This window comes from Dipodomys merriami, unplaced genomic scaffold, assembly GCF_024711535.1.
Source record: "Dipodomys merriami isolate MVZ:Mamm:240054 unplaced genomic scaffold, mDipMer1.0.p SCAF_365, whole genome shotgun sequence".
Taxonomy (NCBI): Eukaryota; Metazoa; Chordata; class Mammalia; order Rodentia; family Heteromyidae; genus Dipodomys; species Dipodomys merriami.
In genome coordinates this window covers 779,949-799,692 of record NW_027205215.1, presented here as the reverse complement: position 1 = coordinate 799,692, position 19,744 = coordinate 779,949, and the positions used below count along the sequence as shown (strand labels likewise).

Below are 19,744 nucleotides of genomic sequence, written 5' to 3'. Positions count from 1 at the left end.
ATGTACACAGGGGTTATACACTTACATAAGTCAGGTGAAAAGTACGTTTTTTTGTTTTTGTTTTTGTTTTTGGGTCTGGTTGTGGGGCCAGAACTCTGGGCCTGGGTGCTGTCCCTCAGCTCTTCAGATCAAGGCTAGCACTCTACCACTTGAGCCACAGCGCCACTTCCAGCTTTTTTCTTTTTGCTTATGTGGTGCTGAGGAATAATCGAACCCAGGGCCTCATGCATGCAAGGCAAGCGCTCTACCACTGAGCCACCTTCCCAGCCCCCAGATGGCTTCTGAAAGCAGTCTCAGATGACATTTTGAGGAGGTCCCAGATGGCTTCTCAAGAAAGCTTCAGGAGGTGCAGGTGACATCTTATCCCAGCCTCAGACTTGGGAAGTAACACTGGGTCTAGCCTTCCACTGAGTCTCCGAAGATGCAGGCCTGCCCAGCCCAGATGGCTTTTCAAGGAAACCCCAGATAACTTCTGGAAGTCCCAGATGACCTCCCAAGGAAGTCTCAGATGGCTTCTCAAGGAAGACCCAGGAGGCATGGGAGATGCCTTATCCTAGCCTCAGACTCAGGAAGTAGTGCTACATCCAGCCTTCCACTAAGTCTCCCCAGATGCAGTCCTGCCCAGACTCACCACTGGAGGGTTTCTGAATGACTCCTGTCCACATTGTTTCTCTGGAAACAGATGCTAAAGGGAGGCTCTCCCAAGGGCTGAGGCAGTCATGCACAGGCACAAGGGGTTTTCCTGAGGGGCCATGGCCCGATGCCATCCAGGTGAATTATCTCACAGGGGCCTCCAAATGTAATGACCTGGGAGCGAGACAATCTACAGAGGCACATTTAAAGGTTACAAAGGTGTTTTATTAGTTATTCTACAGCTGCTTTGTCCTGAGCTACCTTAGAATGAGGAGCAGCTGCAACCTCCAAGGAGGCTTTTTCCCCCCCTTTTTCCTCCTTCCCACAGGCCTCTCTGCTCCTCACAGGCCTCTGCAGTCCTCTCACCTCTGTGTAGTCCTCTCTGTTCTCCCCAGGCCTCTGCCCAGGCCTCTCTGCTCTCTCAGACCTCCGCCCAGCCTCTCTGCTCTCTGCAGGCCGCTGTGCAGGCCTCTTTGCTCCTCACAGACCTCTTTGCTCTCCTCAGGCCTCTGCACAGGCCTCTGGCCTCTGTGTGGGCCTCTCTACTCTCCACAGGCAGCCTGACTCCTCAGGCCTGAGGAGAGTCTAGGTACAGCTCCACTTTGGGAGGCGTGTCTCTTGAGGCATGTCTCTCTTCTCTGTCTCCCCCTTCCCTGGAACACACAGCCTATATATATTGGGTACCCCACCCCCAAACCTTGCCCCCCCACCAGCGGCCCAGTGTGTGTGGCAGTGACATCAGCACGAGGCAGGACTTCCCTCCTCTCTGGTTCTCAAAACAGTTGCTGGGCGCTTGTGGCTCACACCTGTAATCCTACTCCTAAATCTCAGGATTGAGGTTTGAAGCAAGCCTGAGCAAATAAACACGAGAGACTCGTATCCAGTTAACTTCCAGCAAAAAACCTGAAGCAGAGGTGTAGCTCAAGTGGTAGAGCTCCAGCTTAGAGCAAAAAGCTAAGAGAGAATTCTAGCTCTGACTTCATTCCTCAGTACCAGTGTGTGTGCACAAAGCAAACAGTTGTATGATGTTTGCTAAAATATAATTAGCAACATCAAAATCCACAGTACTAAAACAACATTCAATGCTTTATTTTAAACATAATTGAAAAAAATAATAGTTTTGTAATACTAATTAACGATTTTTAACTGAAGTCCTATAATGGGTTTATTAAAATACGCTTTTTTACAGGGTTTGAACTACAGTTCCGATTGGGCCCAACTTTGCAGGGGAAAGCAGTAACTGTGTATACAAATTACCCATTTCCTGGAGAAGCATTTAATCGAGAAAAGTTCTATTCCTTGGATTGGGAAAATCCAACAGAAAGAGAAGATGATTCTGACAAATACTGTAAACTTAACCTGCAACAGTCAGGGTCATTTCAGTATCATTTCCTCCAAGGGTAAGTCAGCTCTTTTTTTTAAATATTAGATAACCTTAAGCTATATAATTTTCAAAAGTTACTACATTTCAGTGCAATTTTTACAGGGCTTAGAATATAGTTCTTCTAAATTATTATGGGCTGGGAATGTGGCTTAGTGCTTGCCTCGCATGCATGAACCTGTGGGTTTGATTACTCGGGACCACATAAACAGAAAAGGGCAGAAGTGGATCTGTGGCTCATGTAGTGGAATGCTAGCCTTGAGCAAAAGAAACTCACGGACAGTGGCCAGGCCCTGAGTTCAAGCCCCAGGACTGGCAAAAAAAAAAAAAAAATTATTATGTGGCATTGCAGATTCAAAGATGATGTAATTTTAAGAAAATATTCTTTTCCTATAATCTGATGATAGGAACCTATTAACTTGAGTGCCTTTGTAGTTATTGATAGACTTTAGTGTATTTATTTTTCATTAAAACAACAGTATTGAAAATCATGTATATTCTGTTATATAATAATTATTAGGAAAAGGTTGAAAGTTTTTCCATTGTTTTGTTGCAACCTTGAAAAATGGTTTTATGTGCTTAGAAATAAACATTTTAAGCCAGTTGTTGGTGAGTCACTCTTGTAACCTTAGCTACTCAGGTGGCTGAGATCTGAGGATAGAGGCTCAAACCCAGCAGGCCGGAAACTTCGTGACATTTCTATCTCATTAAGCACCAAAAAAAGACAGAAGTGGAGCTGTGGCTGCATAGATGCTAGCCTTGAGAAAACGTTCAAGGAGGGGCTGGGAGGGTGGCTCAGTGGTAGAGCACTTGCCTTGCATACCTGAGGCCCTGGGTTCAATTCCTCAGCACCATATAAGCAAAAAGAATAAAAGCTGGAAGTGGCGTTGTGGCTCAAGTGGTAGAGCACTAGCCTTGAGCTGAAGAGCTGAGGGACAGTGCCGAGGCCCAGAGTTCAGGCCCCACGACCGGACCCCCCCCCAAAAAAAGAAAACGTCCAAGGACAGCACCCAAGCCCTGACTTAAAAGACTTAGAATCAGCACAAAAAGAAGGAATGAACAAATGAATGAAATGAAAAGGAAGATTTATTTTTGTTTTTATTTTTTATGTTGGTTGTGGGGCTTGAACTCAGGGACTGGGAGTTGTCCCTGGGCCATTTGTGCCACTTGAGCCACAGCACCACTTCCTGTTTTTGAGTGGTTAATTGGAGATAAGAATCTCTTGGGGACTTTTCTTCCCTGATCTGGCTTGGAACCAAGATCCTCAGATCTCAGCCTCCTGAGTAGCTAGGATTATAAGCGTGAGCCACCTGCACCCCAGCTGAAGGAAGCTTTTCATATTGGGACAATTAACTTCCGGTCCGACTTTAGATGAAGAACTTCTTTTCTTATCATTAATTAAAAGGTTTTTGTTTTTATCTTCTCAGAAACGAGAGAAGCGGTGGAGGTTACATAGTGGTGGACCCTGTTTTACGTGTTGGGGCTGACAATCACATATTGCCCCTGGACTGTGTCACTCTCCAGACCTTTTTAGCTAAGTGTTTGGGACCCTTTGATGAATGGGAAAGCAGACTTAGGGTTGCAAAAGAATCAGGTAATGTCAACTTGCTTTCTTCTTTTTACAAATCATGTAATTTTCATCTGACAGATTAATGTTATTAAAATATTTAGTAATATTAAGTAGGTAACAGCATGTGATTTTGTGTGTGTGTGTGAGAGAGAGAGAGAGAGAATGAGAGAGAATGAGAGAGAGAATGAGAGAGAGATTGATTTCTGAGGCTTGAATTCAGGGCTTAGTAGCTGTCCCTGAGGAGTTCTTTGTTTTTGTTTTTGTTTGCTCAAGGCTGGTGCTCTTATCTGTTGAGCCACAGCCACAGTTTTTGTAGTCCCAGATTTTCCTTCCCAGGCTGGCTTCAAACTGCAATCCTCAGATCTCAGCCTCCTGAGTAGCTACTGGTGCCCGGCTTGTACTTGACTATTTTTAACCTATGAAAATGACAAATTATATAGTTCAACATAGTAAGTGGAGGAACTATAATTAAATGACTTAGTTATTATTGCTAGAATTTTACTTGACATGAAAATTAGTAGTAAAATAAAGTATGAAGTTAAATGCATAATCATGTATAATTTCAATTAACAAACATTGATTAGCCATTTTCCATGTGGAAGGCATGTATTATTGAACTTTAGGAGCAGAAAATTAATGTCACTCATTTTACTTAAGTATTTTACTTTAAGTGACATTAATTTTCCATTCCTGAGTTAAATATTGTATGAAAGAATGAAAAGTTGAGTGACATAAGTATTGTGAATAAATAGGCATACCATGGAATATTAAAAGTAGGAAAGACATATTAATATGCTTGTTAGACAGGCACTCTACCACTTAAACCATTCCCCTAACCCTCTAGATGTACTTGAATGGGCTGTATTTTCTACATACAAAGTTACCATTCAGCAATTATAAATTGAACAATGTTTGTGATTGCTTCCAAGAACTTCTCATCATCCTTGTCTTGTAGCTGAGGACTCTAATAGATAGAATTCAGTAGATGTGCTTCAAGCCTTGTGGGGCAGCTGGGATTTGAACCCAAGTCTTTGGTTCCTTTTCCACTAGCATGTTTACTTCCTACTTATACTTAATTAATGTTTGTGCTTTGTTTAATTGTTGGTTGTTCTTGTTTGTTTTCTCTTACAGTGACCTTTGTTTTCTCTCTTTGTAGGTTATAACATGATACATTTCACCCCGTTACAGACTCTTGGACTATCTAGGTCATGTTACTCCCTGGCTAATCAGTTAGAATTAAATCCTGACTTTTCAAGACCTAATAAACAGTATACCTGGGATGATGTGGGACAGCTGGTACAAAAACTGAAAAGAGAGTGGAATATTCTTTGTATTACAGATGTTGTTTACAATCATACTGGTATGAGCTTCACTAATTTTTAATATTAAATTCTGTTTCTTTCTTTGATGTTTTTATTTCATTTTGCTTTATTAATTTTTTTCTTCTGTTACAAGATCAGACTCAGGGCCTAATAAATGCAAGGTAAGTGCTGTACCACTAAGACATATCCCCAGCTTTTGTATAACATATATTTAAAGACACAAGCTGGGTACTGGTGGCTCATGCCTGTAATTCTAGTAAACTCAGGAAGCTGAGGATCAAGGCTCAAATCTGGCCTGAGCAGGAAACCCATGATACTCTTATCTTCATTAATTGGTAACAGCTTAATTCACCAAAATAGCCAGAAGTGAAGCTGTGTCTCAAGTGGTAGAGTGCTAGCCTTGAGCAAAAAAGACGAAAATGATATGCCCTTCAGTTTTAAAAATCATTTTATTGTATAGTATAAAGAAAATGGTGGCCGGGCGCTGGTGGCTCACACCTTTAATCTTAGCTACTCAGGAGGCTGAGATCTGAGGATCACGGTTCAAAGCCAGCCGGGGCAGGAAAGGCCGTGAAACTCTTATGTCCAATAAACCACCAGAAAACCGGAAGTGGCACTGTAGCTCAAGTGGTAGAGCGCTAGCCTTGAGCTGAAGAGCTGAGGGACAGTGTTCAGGCCCAGAGTTCAAGGCCTATGACCGACCAAAAAAAAAAAAAAAGAAAATGGTGTTAGTTGAGCATATGGACAGCATAGAAGTACTTTGTATGTGATATTAAAAAAAAAAAAAGAGAGTGATCATAAAGACATAATCATATATTTCAGTTTGAGTATTAATACTTTCCAACTAACATACTATAGCATATATATAAAAAAATTGAAGGACTTGTCTTATTAGAGAGAAAATTATTGGTAAACTCTCAGATGTGCATTTTTAGCTCAGTATCCCTAGCACCAAACATGAACAAAGTTAGACTATCATAGTTCCCAAAGTACATTAGCTGTATATAATTCAATAAAACATATCAGATGTTCCCAAATGGTGATCATCAAGAAGATGATTGTTGACCAGTTAGAGCAGCTGGGCCTAGCCTGGTAATCTGTATTCTTGAGCTGTCAGTGCAACCTAGTTCTACCTTACTCATATCCCGTTTACGTCACAGTGCAGAAAGTCTGGAAACACCAATATGTGTGTAAAGAACAGGAATTCTAGGTAGCCCAGAATTTTAAAAGCAATATCTGCTTTTTCACAAAATATTTTCAATTTTCATAGAAAATATAAAGCTTTTAAAGAGGGAGACTAATGTATTGTACTCGTAAACTGACATGCTGAATAGAGCCTACTACTTAAATAAAAAATTTCAATAAAAGAAATGTAGAGCTGCCTTAAGATAGACAATAATCTCTGATTATAGTAGCAGAAAAAGGTAGGTTAAAAAATAAAACTAAGCCAGGTACTGGTGGCCTATAGCCCTAGCTACTTGGGAAGCTGAGATCTGAAGATTGTGGTTCAAAGCCAACCCAGGCAGAAAAGATCATGAGACTTTTATCTCCAGTTAATCAAAAAAGCCAGAAATGGAGCTGTGGTTCAAGTGGTAGAACACTGTCCTTAAGCACAAAAGCTCAAGAACAGTACCTATGCCCAAGCCCCAGGACCTGCAAAATAAACAAATAAATTTAGATACACTCTAAAATGTGGTGTTTCTATATGAATCTGGAAATCAAACTTCAAAGTCTACACTGAAAACTAATGCAACAACTCATTGTCATTTGAAAAAATATATTGATCATTTCTTAGACTTCTATAATATTTACATCAAATTTATTAAACAATATAGTGATGCTAGGTTACAAACATAATGAAACTTCTTCATACTCCTCAGCATGAATTGATGGACCATCAGAACTTTGTAAAAAATCAAACAAATTATGGCTGGGTCTTCGTGGTGTACCCCTATAATCCTAGCTGCTAAGGAGACTCAGATCTGCAGATATATCAATTCAGAGACAGCCTAAAGACAGAAGAATATACAAGACTCTTTTTTTTTTTATCCCCACCCTTCTGATATACAAGACTCTTATTTCCAGTTAACCACAAAAAGCCACAAGTTGAGCTGTGGCTCAAGTGGTAGAGTGCTACCTTGAGCAAAAAACTAAGCAAGAGCATAAGGCCCTGAGTTCATCTTCAGTATGAGCACTTTCACACAGAGATTATATGTGTTAATATTGTAAATACTTTAATACCATGCTGAACTCCTGATTCTGATATAAACTTACTGACACAAATGAGTAATGAGATACAAACCACACCCTTAGTTCTTGAGTATTTCTTTTAGCAATTTCTCAGCCTTTGTTTTTTCAATCTTTTCAAAGCACCATTCGTTATTAACTTTAGGATTGGCTATGCAAAGGAATTTTCTATGAGAAACTGATTTTTCTTTCATCTAGATTTTCCAAGAAATATTAAAAGTTTAAAAAGTAGATGAAAAACAAGAGTAGATGAACTTGAGGTATGACTTCATAGTAAAATGCCTGCCTAGCAAGCAAAATGCCCTAAATTCAAACTGCAGTACTACCAAAGAAATGAAGGAGAAATGGATTATTAATTATGGAAGGGGTGACATTGATCAAGATGCACTGTGCACATAAATTGGCACACTGAATTGGAAACCATTTGTACAATGATAACCTAAGAATTTTTATATGACACATAAAAATATCAGTATCTAATATGAAGTGATATTGATATTTTATTTCTCCTTTAACTACTCTCTTCAATGGATAGATACTATCTTCAATTTAATTATAGGATTTTTAATTTAATTATGATACACATGATCCCTTTTTCTTCAAGCTACTAATAGTAAGTGGATCCAGGAACATCCAGAATCTGCATATAATCTTGTGAACTCGCCACACTTAAAACCTGCCTGGGTTTTAGATAGAGCCCTTTGGCATTTCTCCTGTGATGTTGCAGAAGGAAAATACAGAGAAAAAGGAGTCCCTGCTTTGATTGAAAATGACCAACACATGAATGTAAGTATGTCTAGAGTGCACCAATTCAGAAAAACATTTCTAAAGTATACGCTAAATATATGGTTGCAGTAGTATTCAATGAAAACATTTTACATATATATTTTAATATTGACATCTTTCAGTGCATTCGGCAAATAATGTGGGAGGACATTTTTCCAAAGATTCAACTCTGGGAATTTTTCCAAGTAGATGTGTGCAAATTAGTGGAGCAATTTAGAAGACTTCTCACACAAGGTAAAGGATATATATACACCCAGTCATCCCTATTCATCCATTCAAAATAAAAGATACATTGGAGTTTCCCTGTTGATCTTAACATGGGGAGGGGAGATACAAAAGATGCCTCTGGAGTAGTTTATTTTGTTTCCTAAGAACTAAATTGTATGCTAAAGTTTTAGATTAGAGTCTCCCTGTGAATATTTGCATTTAAGATATCATCTCTTCTAGCTGGGCATGATGGCATGTATATTTCCTGTCTCTTTCTTGCTTTCTCTCTCCCAGAAAATAGGAGAGTAACCAAGTCTGATCCAGGACAACATCTTAAGATTATTCAGGATCCTGAATACAGACGGTTTGGCTGCACAGTAGATATGAACATTGCACTGACAACTTTCATACCACATGGGTATGTTATAATCTTATCCTGTGAAATAAAGAATAATCTTAGGCAGGTACCTCATGCCTGTAATCCTAGCTACTCAAGAGGCTAAGATCTGAGGATCATGGTTCAAAGCCAGTGTGGCCAGGAACATCTGTGAGATTCTTTTTTTTTTTTTTTTGTCGGTTGTGGGGCTTGAACTCTGGGCCTGGGCGCTGTCCCTCAGCTCTTCAGCTCAAGGTGAGCGCTCTACCACTTGAGCTACAGTGCCACTTCCGGTTTTCTGGTGGTTTATTGGAGATAGGAGTCTCACGGTCTCTCCTGCCTAGGCTGGCTTTGAACCTTGATCCTCAGATCCCAGCCTCCTGAGTAGCTAGGATTACAGGCGTGAGCCACCAGCGCCCAGCACATCTGTGAGATTCTTATATCCAGTTAACCACCAGAAAATCACAAGTGGTGCTGTGGCTCACGTGGTAGAGCACTAGCCTCCAGCTGAAGTGCTCAGGAACACTGCCCAGGACCAGAGTTCAAGCCCCACAACCAACCATAAAAAATAATAATCTTATTATAAACCTTTATGACTAGTAGGATTTTTATACTATTCATTAAAGCCCTCCATCTAAAGTAGAATAAAGTAATGCACTGTATTTCTACTATTTGACCACCCGATGTTTTCCTGGTTTTTCTGTGCACCAGTCCACCTTCCTATGTAGATATATAAACATTTTTACAATTCAAAAAGTTATTCAGTCATAATTAAGATCAATATAATTATATTTAGGGCTTCTATGACTCTCACTAGAAAACTTTAGAATGAAGGTTGTTTGAAACCACTCATTGAGCTTGTATTATGCTGTCTGCACTAGCAATGGGCCAGCTGCAATTGAAGAGTGCTGTAACTGGTTCCGAAAGAGAATTGAGGACTTGAATTCAGAGAAGCGTCACCTCATCAACTCTCACCAGGAACAGGTTTTACCTATTTTTAAATTTTTCTTATTTTTGAATTCTGATTTGCCTTTTGTTTAAGTCTGTGTGCTGTTGTTGATGATGACTATGTAACACAATTTAACGTGTGTTTTTTTTCAGGCAGTCAATTGCCTTCTGGGAAATGTATATTATGAACGATTAGCTGGCCATGGTCCTAAACTAGGACCAGTCACTAGAAAGTACCCTTTAGTTACCAGGTATTCCATATTTAATTTTCCAAATTAACCATAACATCTTCCTTAGTGCTGTGATTTAAAGACATTTCTGAAATTAAAATAGAAGTTTTGTGTCAGAAGTAGAGTTACTATTAATTTTGTTAGGAAAATGTTTAGTTAGAAAAACTAATATCAGCATAGACAAGTTATACTTTTATTATTTCTGTTAATGTTTATAGAGACTAAATATTTAGTATCTTGGTCTGTTTTCTGTTATTAAAATAGAATCCTGGGTAATTTTTAAAGAAATAAAGTTTAATTTGATTTAGGGTTTTAGAGACTGAGAATACTTAAGATCATAATACCAGAATCTGCTCAGCTTCTAGACAGAGCCTCATGTTTCCAAAGTACATGGCTGAAAGTAGAAGGGCATGTGGAAGAGAGAAATCACCAGGGCAGCCTTACTTCCTAAAGACTCACTGTTATGATAACTAATTCAGCCCTTTGAGAGCAAGAACTCATTCACAGAACCGAGATGTTACTTCCTTTGTGAGAGCTCTGTCCCCAGAACCCAAGTAACTCCTCTGATGCCCCCCATGTTTAGGACTTAAAGTTCCAAGCTAGGCATGATTGTACACACTTGTAATCCCAGCACTCAGGAGGCTTAAGCAAGAAAATCAAGAGTTTGAAACAGCCTCTATAGTGAAACCTTGCCTTACAAAAAAAAAAAATCCAAAAACTACACACACACACACACACACACAGAGGAATTATGGTTCCAACACATGAGCTTTTGGAGGACATATTCAAACTATACCACTGGTAAATTCCCTGTTAATGGAATTGAACAAGTATACAGGTCTTTACATTAATGTAAACATGTAGCATAGGGTGGGTATTAGAGGGTAAACAGGCTTTCACAAAGTAATACCCGTTCTTTCTTATCATTTCTTGAGGTTTCAAAAATTATTTACAGTGTTAGTCTTGCATGCTACAATATTCTCCATTCTTCAAATCCTACTAGATTTACTGAAAAAGTCTATTGATGATCTTGCACATATGTTATAAATACTAGCAAACTACTTGATTGTACGCATTGGGGAAGAAGTGTAATTTTTTTTAATAGTGCTAATTAAAATTCTCTCCAAGGACTCTGTGTGGATTTAAATTTAATTCTTTCTCTCTAGGTACTTTACTTTCCCATTTGGAGAAATGGCCTTATCAGCAGAAGAATCTATGATCCACCTCCCAAACCAAGCTTGTTTCCTGATGGCACACAATGGATGGGTAATGGGAGATGATCCTCTTCGAAACTTTGCTGAACCAGGTGCATCATTTTGACTTCTCTGTGGACAGGGAAAGAAGACATCATGGAAAGCTCACAATATAATCAGCTCCCTTGGTTTATTATCCCCTCACTAGACTCATGATTTTTAAGCTCTTTCACCAGAGATATCAGAGATGCATCAGTTTGAGAGAAAAGAGAAGGTATTGACAAAAAGGATAGGATTTATCTCCTTTCTTCTTTGTCTTCCTACCTCTCATTTTCTCAAACTGAATGGGTGTGTGTGTGTGTGTGTGTGTGTGTGTGTGTGTGTGTGTGTGTGTGTGTGTGTGTGTGTGTGTGTGTGTGTGTGTGTGTGTGTGTGTGTGTTTGCCTTTGGGCTAGGATCAGAGCCTCAGTATTGTTTCCCTGCGCTTTTTTTTTTGGGGGGGGGGTCAGGTCATGGGGCCTGAACTCTGGGCCTGGGCGCTGTCCCTCAGCTCTTCAGCTCAAGGCTAGCGCTCTACCACTTGAGCCACAGCGCCACTTCCGACTCTTTTCTTTTTGCTTATGTGGTGCTGAGGAATCGAACTCAGGGCCTCATGCTTGCAAGGCAAGTGCTCTACCACTGAGCCACCTTCCCAGCCTTCCCTGTGCTTTTTTGCACAAATGTAGCACAGCAGTCTACCACTTGAACTACAGCTTTACTTCTGGTTTTGTTTTGTTTTTTGCTAGTTAATTGGAGATAAGAGTCTCCTGAACTTTCCTGCCTAGGCTGACTTCAGACTGTGGTCCTCAGATCTTAGCCTTTTTTTTTTTTTTTTTTTTGCCAGTCCTGAGGCTTGAACTCAGGACCTGGGCACTGTCCCTCAGTTGCTTTTTGCTCAAGGCTGGAGCTTGATCACTTGAGCCACAGCTCCACTTCTGGCTTTTTCTGTTTATGTGGTACTAAGGAATCAAACCCAGGGCTTCATGCATGCTAGGCAAGCACTCTACCACTAAGCCACAGTCCCAGCCCAGATGTTAACCTCTTTAGTAGCTTGGATTACAGGCATGAGCCACTGGTGCCCAGCTACTAAATAGGTTTTTTGTTGTTTTTTGTTTTTGATTTTGTCGGTTGTGGTGCTTGAACTCTGGGCCTGGGCACTATCCCTCAGCTCCTCAGCTCAAGGCTAGCACTCTACCACTTGAGCCACAGCACCACTTCCGGTTTTTCTGGTGGTTTATTGGAGATAAGAGTTTCATGGCTTTTCTTGCCTGGGCTGGCTGTTAACCTTGATCCGCAGATCTCAACCTTCTGAGTAGCTAGAATTACAGGCATGAGCCACCTGTGCCCAGCTGAATAGCTTTTATATATCTATTTATATGTCTATCTTATGTGTCATAGGAGTGAGATTTCAAGGACAGCCTGGGTTAGACTCAGGGTTAGACCCAGGGCAAAACTGTTTCAAAAAACAAAGTGTGTGTGTGTTTATATTCTTTAAAGTTTTTATATATACTGTTATTTCTATATTTCTATTACCATTTTTCCTTAAGAAACAACTTGAATTTTTGAAACTAAACCCATGTTTCTAAAAGAGACTATACTAGAATTTTTGCAGAATACACATGAGATTTAAGTTAATATTAATTTTTTGAAACTTTATCTTAGCATTTTTTTATTTTGTTCTTCAGGATTGAACCAGGTCTTCACAGGTACATGACAAATACTCTGCCCCTGAGCTATATCCTCATCCCCATTTTAGATAAAATTATAACCAATATGTCATTGTGGTTTAAAAAAATGCAATTTAAAAATTGTTTCCTGGGCTGGGAAGGTGGCTCAGTGGTAGAGCGCTTGCCTTGCATGCATGAGGCCCTGGGTTCAATTCCTCAGCACCACAGAAAAAATAAAAAAGCTGGAAGTGGCGCTGTGGCTCAAGTGGTAGAGCGCTAGCCTTGAGCTGAAGAGCTGAGGGACAGTGCCCAGGCCCAGAATTCAGGCCCCACGACCGGACCCAAAAAAAACAAAAATTGTTTCCTTAGTGTAATTATTTTCGTTTTTTGTTCTTGAACCATTGAAAGCAAGATTCTTTTAACAGGTTCAAACGTATATTTAAGGAGAGAGCTTATTTGCTGGGGAGACAGTGTTAAATTACGCTATGGGAATAAACCAGAAGACTGCCCCTACCTCTGGGCACACATGAGAAAATACACGGAAATAACTGCGACTTATTTCCAGGGAGTACGTCTGGACAACTGCCACTCAACACCTCTCCACGTGGCTGAGGTACAGAAGCACAATTCACAGTTCATCTCCATTCAGAATGGACACTCAGTATCCTATCCTTAAATAGAATTTGTAGCTGGGCACTGGTGGCTCACGCCTGTAACATTAGCTACTCATTAGGCTGAGATCTGAGGATCACGGTTCATAGCCAGCTCAGGCAGAAAAGTCATTGAGACTCTTATCTCCAATTAACCACTAGAAAAATCAGAGGTGGCTCTGTGGCTCAAGAGGTAGAATGGTAGCCTTGAGCTGAAGAGCTGAAGGTCAGCCTCCAGGCAGAGTTCAAGACCCACAACCGACGACAACAACAACAACAAAAATAGACTTTGTAGATACCTGTTTCACTGTGTTAGCTACATTGATTTGGTGGTAATATTTAACACATTGCATAATTTACCTAACTCTAGCGATCTTTTGATGAAGTTTTTTTTGTTTGTTTGATGAAGTTTTTTGTTAGTGTTGTTGCTTTAATTTTTTGTGTGTGTGGTACTAGAGATCAAACCCAGAGCCTTTCATATGGTTTTTTGTGTTTTTTGTTTTGTTTTGTTTTGTTTTGTCGTTCGTGGGGGTTGAACTCTGAGCCTGAGCACTGTCCCTTCACTCTTCAGCTCAAGGCAAGTACTCTACCACTTGAGCCACAGCGCCACTTCCGGTTTTCGAGTGGTTTATTGGAGATAAGAGTCTCACGAACTTTCCTACCCGGACTGGCTTTGAACCGTGATCCTCAGATCTCAGCCTCCTGAGTAGCTAGGATTACAGGTGTGAGCCACCAGCGCCCGGCAAGCCTTTCATATGTTAGGCAAATGCTCTACTATTGAACTGTACCCTTATCCCTCAGTGATTATTTAAAATTGACATTGTGGCATTTGAAGTTAATTTTAGCTGCATTGATTCAATTTCTTTTCAATTATTCATAAAAACAAAAGCATAAACATAATTGTTGTCTATTCATTTGGAGGATTTTTAAGCAACCTTTTAACAATGCCAGTATTTACTATATTCTACCTAAAACATTTTTGCAAATGAACACACTTTTCAACCTCCTTATAAGATCTATAGTAGCTTCCTACTCATAGATGATCTTTGAAAATATGTGCTTGTCTGAAAATATCTACGCTTATACTTTGAGGACAGTATTACATTTATTTCTAGCTTGGTGATAAAAAAAAATCTAGTATTTTAATTTGGAATGATTTAGTAATAAATGTTAGTTAAGCTGCTTTAGCTGTAAAAAATGTTGGAGGGTCTTTGTTATTGTTGTTGTTTTTGGTGTGTCAGTCCTGGGGCTTGAACTTAGGGCCTAGGTGTTATTCCTGAACTTTGTGCTTAAGGCTAATGCAAACACTTAAACCACAGCTCCATTTCCAGCTTTTTGGTATTACTTGGAGATAAGAGTCTCTTGGGCTTTCCTGCCCAGGCTGGCTTTGAACCTCCATCCTCAGAACTCAGCCACTGAGTACCTAGTATTACAGGCATGAGCCACTGGCACCTGCCTGAAGTGTGTTTTTTAAATGTTTCCTTTCACAACAGAAAAAAAAAAACCTAAAAATATACTTGTAACATTGTTATAATATTATGAGAAAAAAAATGGAGGTTAAAATTAATGCCCCTCATTTGGTATTACAAAACCCTGTAGGATTGTATTTTTTTACCTGATAGAATCTCAAATATTTTTTATTTACCTTTGTGCAGATGTTACACCAAAAAGAAAAAAAAATCAGAACCAATCTGATTTCCTATTATAAGCCAGCATATTGTGATTCTCAGCTTGAAAGTTAGCACCAATGTGAAAACTGTGAAGTGTTAAGAGTTTAGTACTGGTTTTAGTTTGGCCATTCAGAGCATAGCTTTATAGTACCTACCTGTTAAACTTAGTCAACCACCGGGAAATTGACAGTCTTAAGAAAGGCATTAAAAAAATACACACAGTTTACATTTTTTATCGACACTAACATTTTTTTCTTCTTCCCTTTTCCCCCTTGTGTCCCTATCTATGTCTTTACAAAATCTAACCTTTCCTTTTTTTTTTTTACTGTACTGTAAACATTTTCATATTACCTATGCATTCTGGTCTGTTGGTGTTTTCTTACATGTGTACAAAATCTATTTGAAAATTATTTCTGAATTTCTGTTTTGTCTTACCACATAATCTGTGTCAAATCCACACCTAGCCATCCCTCCTTCCTCTCTGTCCACCTTGTCCTCCTTTTTCTTTTACATATGCAACTGTACTTTTTGCAGTACATGTTGGATGCCGCTAGGAAACTGCAACCTAATTTATATGTTGTGGCTGAACTGTTCACGGGAAGTGAAGAGCTGGACAATATCTTTGTGACTAGACTTGGCATTAGCTCCTTGATAAGAGGTAAGGTTGGTGAAGTCCATTTCCTGTCTAAAACTTCAGCTTTTCTTTAAGTAGATGAAAAGTTATATGATACCTTTAAAATTTTTAACACAGCTAAAAGTCTATTAAATTGTTTATATGTTTTCTTATATAACTCAATATATTTCTTTAACTTTAATCATTTTTAAAATTTTCTTTTAAATAGTTGTACAAAGGAGTTTCAGTTCAACATGTCAATTTATGCGGACCATGCATCTTGATCAGTGTGTCTATTATTCTCCTTCCCCAAGCTCAGCCAATTTTTGTCAGTAAAATTCTGCATTTTGTTGATACTAATTTCAAATAGAAAGATAAGTAGAACCGTGGCTTAAATGTTAGAGTGCAAGTGTTGAGTGAAAAAGCTAAGAAACAGTGTCCAGGCCCCAAGTTCAAGCCCTATTACCAAGAAAGAAAGAAGGAAGTGAAAGAAGGAGAATCAAGAAAAGAAAGGAAAGGAATAGAAAGGAAAGGAAGGGAAGGAAGGAAGGAAGGAAGGAAGGAAGGAAGGAAGGAAGGAAGGAAGGAGGAAGGAAGGAAAAAAAAAGAAAAGAATTTACTCAGATTGGAAGACCAGAGGGACAGGAGCCAGCATTACAAGTTCAAGGCCAGCACCAGCTACAGAAGATCCTTTCTCAAAAAATAAAAATCCAGTGGAGTAAATTGATAGTTCACAAACAGAACCGTATTTTTATAGAAAATATACAAATCTGTTTTTCATCTCCTAACTAGATTTTATGTTTTTCTCTCATTGATTTGGTACAAATCATGTAAAAGTGCGTAAGTGAAACTACTGTTACCATTTTTTCTTTTTCTCCCTCTCTTTTCTCTTGGTAGTACTGAGGTTTGAACTCAGGGCCTGTCACTTGATAGGCTGGCAAAATACCACTGAGCCATGCCTCCCTCCATCCCCTATTCTTTTTTCTACGAGAGCTATTTTTCCAGTTAGTTATTAGAAGACTTCTTAGGATTTGTAAATGTTTAGTTGCCTATTTGTGATAATGTTGATGAGGTTTGTATTTTAAAAATCAGTCGTGATAAGAAATGCAACCTCTCCTTGGACACAAGTAATACCGATTGTTAAAATTTTCTGTATTGCTTGACAGAGGCAATGAGCGCATACAACAGTCATGAAGAAGGCAGGCTGGTTTACCGATATGGAGGAGAGCCTGTAGGATCCTTTGTTCAGCCCTGTCTGAGGCCTTTGATGCCAGCTATCGCCCATGCCTTGTTTATGGATATTACCCATGATAACGAATGTCCTATTGTGGTAAGCACCAGTCCTTTTCACGGATTCATGACATTTAGTTATACTTAGTATCTATAATACCCACATACTCCAAAAAGTAGTAGCTTAGGCTTAAAAGTGATTGTACTATATGGTTTTTAGGATGTCTTGTGGTATGTTTTAAATAAATGTTTGTAATAGAGTATGTTTAAGCTGGGCATCAGTGGTTCACACTTGTGGTTCACACCTGTAATTCTGGATACTCAGGAGGCTTAGCTCTCTGAGGGTCACTGTCCAAAGCCACCCAGAGCAAGAAAGTACATGAGACCCATCCTTAATTAACCAACAAAAGAGCCACAAGTGGTGATGTCCCTCAAGTGGTAGAGTGCTAGCCCTGAGGAAAAATACTAAGACTTTGCCTTGGCCTTGAATTCAAACCCCACGCGTGCGTGCGCGCGCACACACACACACACACACAAAATGTATTTATGCAATTATCCTTTTCATTATGCTATATACTAGCACTTTGCATATGAAAGAAAGTAAAGTTTCACTTTCTTCTCGTTTTCTAGCATAGATCTGCCTATGATGCTCTCCCGAGTACCACTATTGTTTCTATGGCATGCTGTGCTAGTGGAAGCACTCGAGGCTATGATGAGCTAGTGCCTCACCAGGTTGGTTCACCGGCTGTTCCTTACCAGCCACATGACTACCAACTTTGATCACTCTCATCCAAAGCTCTCATTGTAACTGTAATGTATACATGGTCAAGTTGTACCTTTCTCTAGATTTCAGTGGTTTCTGAAGAAAGATTTTATACTTCTTGGAATCCTGGAGCCTCGCCATCCAATACAAGTGATGTCAATTTCCAGAGTGGAATTATTGCAGCCAGGTGTGCTGTCAATAAACTTCATCAAGAGCTTGGGGCCAAAGGTTTCATTCAGGCAAGAAACTTAAGTTTTCTGCATTTCTTTCTGAAGGACCACCAGCTTCCAGGTGGAGTGTTAACCTTCTTGCTCTTTCCATTTCTCAGGTGTATGTCGATCAGGTTGATGAAGACATAGTGGCAGTCACGAGACACTCGCCCAGTACCCACCAGTCAGTTGTGGCTGTATCCAGAACTGCGTTCAGGAATCCCAAAACTTCCTTTTATAGCAAGGAAGTGCCTCAAATGTGTATCCCTGGTAATGTAACCTGAGAACTGTTACCATTACATTCAACTGTATTCAAAGGTTTCATGCCATTGTCTTTATATGCCGTGTGTAGTGCAAGACAAAGATAAATGCTATTGAGAAAAGGAATTAGAATCTTGGCTTGTATTTTCCCTGTGTGTGCCAGTCCTGGGGCTTGAACTCAGGGCCTCACACTCTCACTTGGCTTTTTGACTCAGGGTTGCTGCTCTACCACTTGACTCACAGATCCACCTCCATATTTGTGGTAGTTAATTGGGGATAAGCTGGCATTGAACCATGATTCTCAGATCACAGCATCCTTAGTACCTAGGGTTACAGGTGGAGCCACAAGTGCCACACTTATGTAACATGTTTTTCTGTGTGAATCAAACTCTGGACAGAAATATCCTCAAATGTTAATTAAGCTTTTGAGTTGTGAAATATTCTTGTTTATATCTTACATATTCTGTTTTTTTCCTAATACATATAAAATGGACATTTGTCTCACATCCTGGACAATCTATTTGTATATTGTGTGTGTATATATGATGATGATGTGTATATGTTTACATATGTTTGTATATTTATACACATTACACATGTATGTATTCATATATATATAATTATATATTGTGAAAGCAAAATTTAAGTATATGTACACATATAAAATGGAAACTATCTTAATTTTTAAGCCTCTTCATAAAAATTCATCTTCACCTACCATTCTAGCCCCATATCATACCACTATTTTAGCCACATAAATATTTTTACTGGTCTTTAAATAGTCTTACTCTACCAGTACATGAATTGTTTATATTCTTTTTTTTTTTTTTTTTTTGGTTCAGGTGTGAGACTTGAACTCAGGACCTGGGTGCCGTTCTTTATCCTGTTTGTGCTCAAGGCTAGCACTCTACCACTTGAGCCACAGCACCACTTCACTTCTGGTTTTTGAGTGGTTCTTTGGAGATAAGAGTCTCACAGAGACTTTCCTGCCTGGCTTCAAACCATGATCCTCAGATCTCAGCCTCTTTAGTAGCTAGGATTACAGACATGGGTCACCAAGGCCCAGCTGTTTATATTCTTTAAGAACTGAAGTTCTGCCTCTTTTGAACAATCACTGTCTCCCCTAAACATATAACAGTTATAAAACAAGTCGCCAAGACTCTCTTTTTTATTGAGTGGCTTAGTTCTAGATATATTCTGTTTGGTGTTATAGATGGTGTTTTATAGCATAGCATGGTTCTGTGCAAGCATCAACCACTAGCCAGTTCATTGAGAGAATGAAGAGTCCCGTAAAAACAATCACATTCTGTTATGTATTGCTAGTTTCTAAATATGCATATAACTCCAATTTGGAAAAATGGTCAACCTGAAATGTTTTGGGTTTAAATAATCATCATTTTCCTTGATTATACCTAAATTTCTATTCAGTAATGTGTCTGGTTCATAGTTAGTGTTCATGTTAGTTTTCTGTAGTTGTTTGTATTTTTCGTGTTGGGGATTGAACCTAGGACCTCATGTGCTTGGCACACAGTCTGCCACTGACCTGTACTCCCAGCCCCCCACTTAGTTTCTTTATCTAGAACTCAGTCCCTGTACAATGTTAGTTCAACCTTTCTTTGGGTCATTGATTGTTCTCAAAACATTTCCCTTTGTCAGCTACAAAACTGATTTTTCACTGTCTCATGTGCTGTTACACTACTATTTAATTTTTAGTATTATGCTTAATACTGTTTCTATTTAATTTTTAGT

The 19,744-nt window shown here is 39.2% G+C and overlaps 1 protein-coding gene across 4 annotated transcripts in view; it reads left to right on the top strand.

Annotated features, from left to right (window-relative positions):
• Positions 1-19,744, top strand: part of LOC138804455 (glycogen debranching enzyme) — a 71,248-nt gene that overhangs the window by 17,261 nt on the left and 34,243 nt on the right. For all 4 annotated transcript variants that reach the window (XM_069988720.1, XM_069988721.1, XM_069988722.1 and 1 more), the window contains exons 3-17: positions 1,823-2,033; positions 3,442-3,608; positions 4,741-4,944; positions 7,758-7,939; positions 8,062-8,173; positions 8,441-8,564; positions 9,404-9,506; positions 9,624-9,721; positions 10,867-11,006; positions 13,025-13,212; positions 15,454-15,577; positions 16,699-16,862; positions 17,393-17,494; positions 17,609-17,764; positions 17,854-18,004. In XM_069988720.1, coding sequence (XP_069844821.1) covers positions 1,823-2,033; positions 3,442-3,608; positions 4,741-4,944; positions 7,758-7,939; positions 8,062-8,173; positions 8,441-8,564; positions 9,404-9,506; positions 9,624-9,721; positions 10,867-11,006; positions 13,025-13,212; positions 15,454-15,577; positions 16,699-16,862; positions 17,393-17,494; positions 17,609-17,764; positions 17,854-18,004 — 2,226 coding nt within the window. The remainder of the gene's footprint in view (positions 1-1,822; positions 2,034-3,441; positions 3,609-4,740; positions 4,945-7,757; positions 7,940-8,061; positions 8,174-8,440; positions 8,565-9,403; positions 9,507-9,623; positions 9,722-10,866; positions 11,007-13,024; positions 13,213-15,453; positions 15,578-16,698; positions 16,863-17,392; positions 17,495-17,608; positions 17,765-17,853; positions 18,005-19,744) is intronic.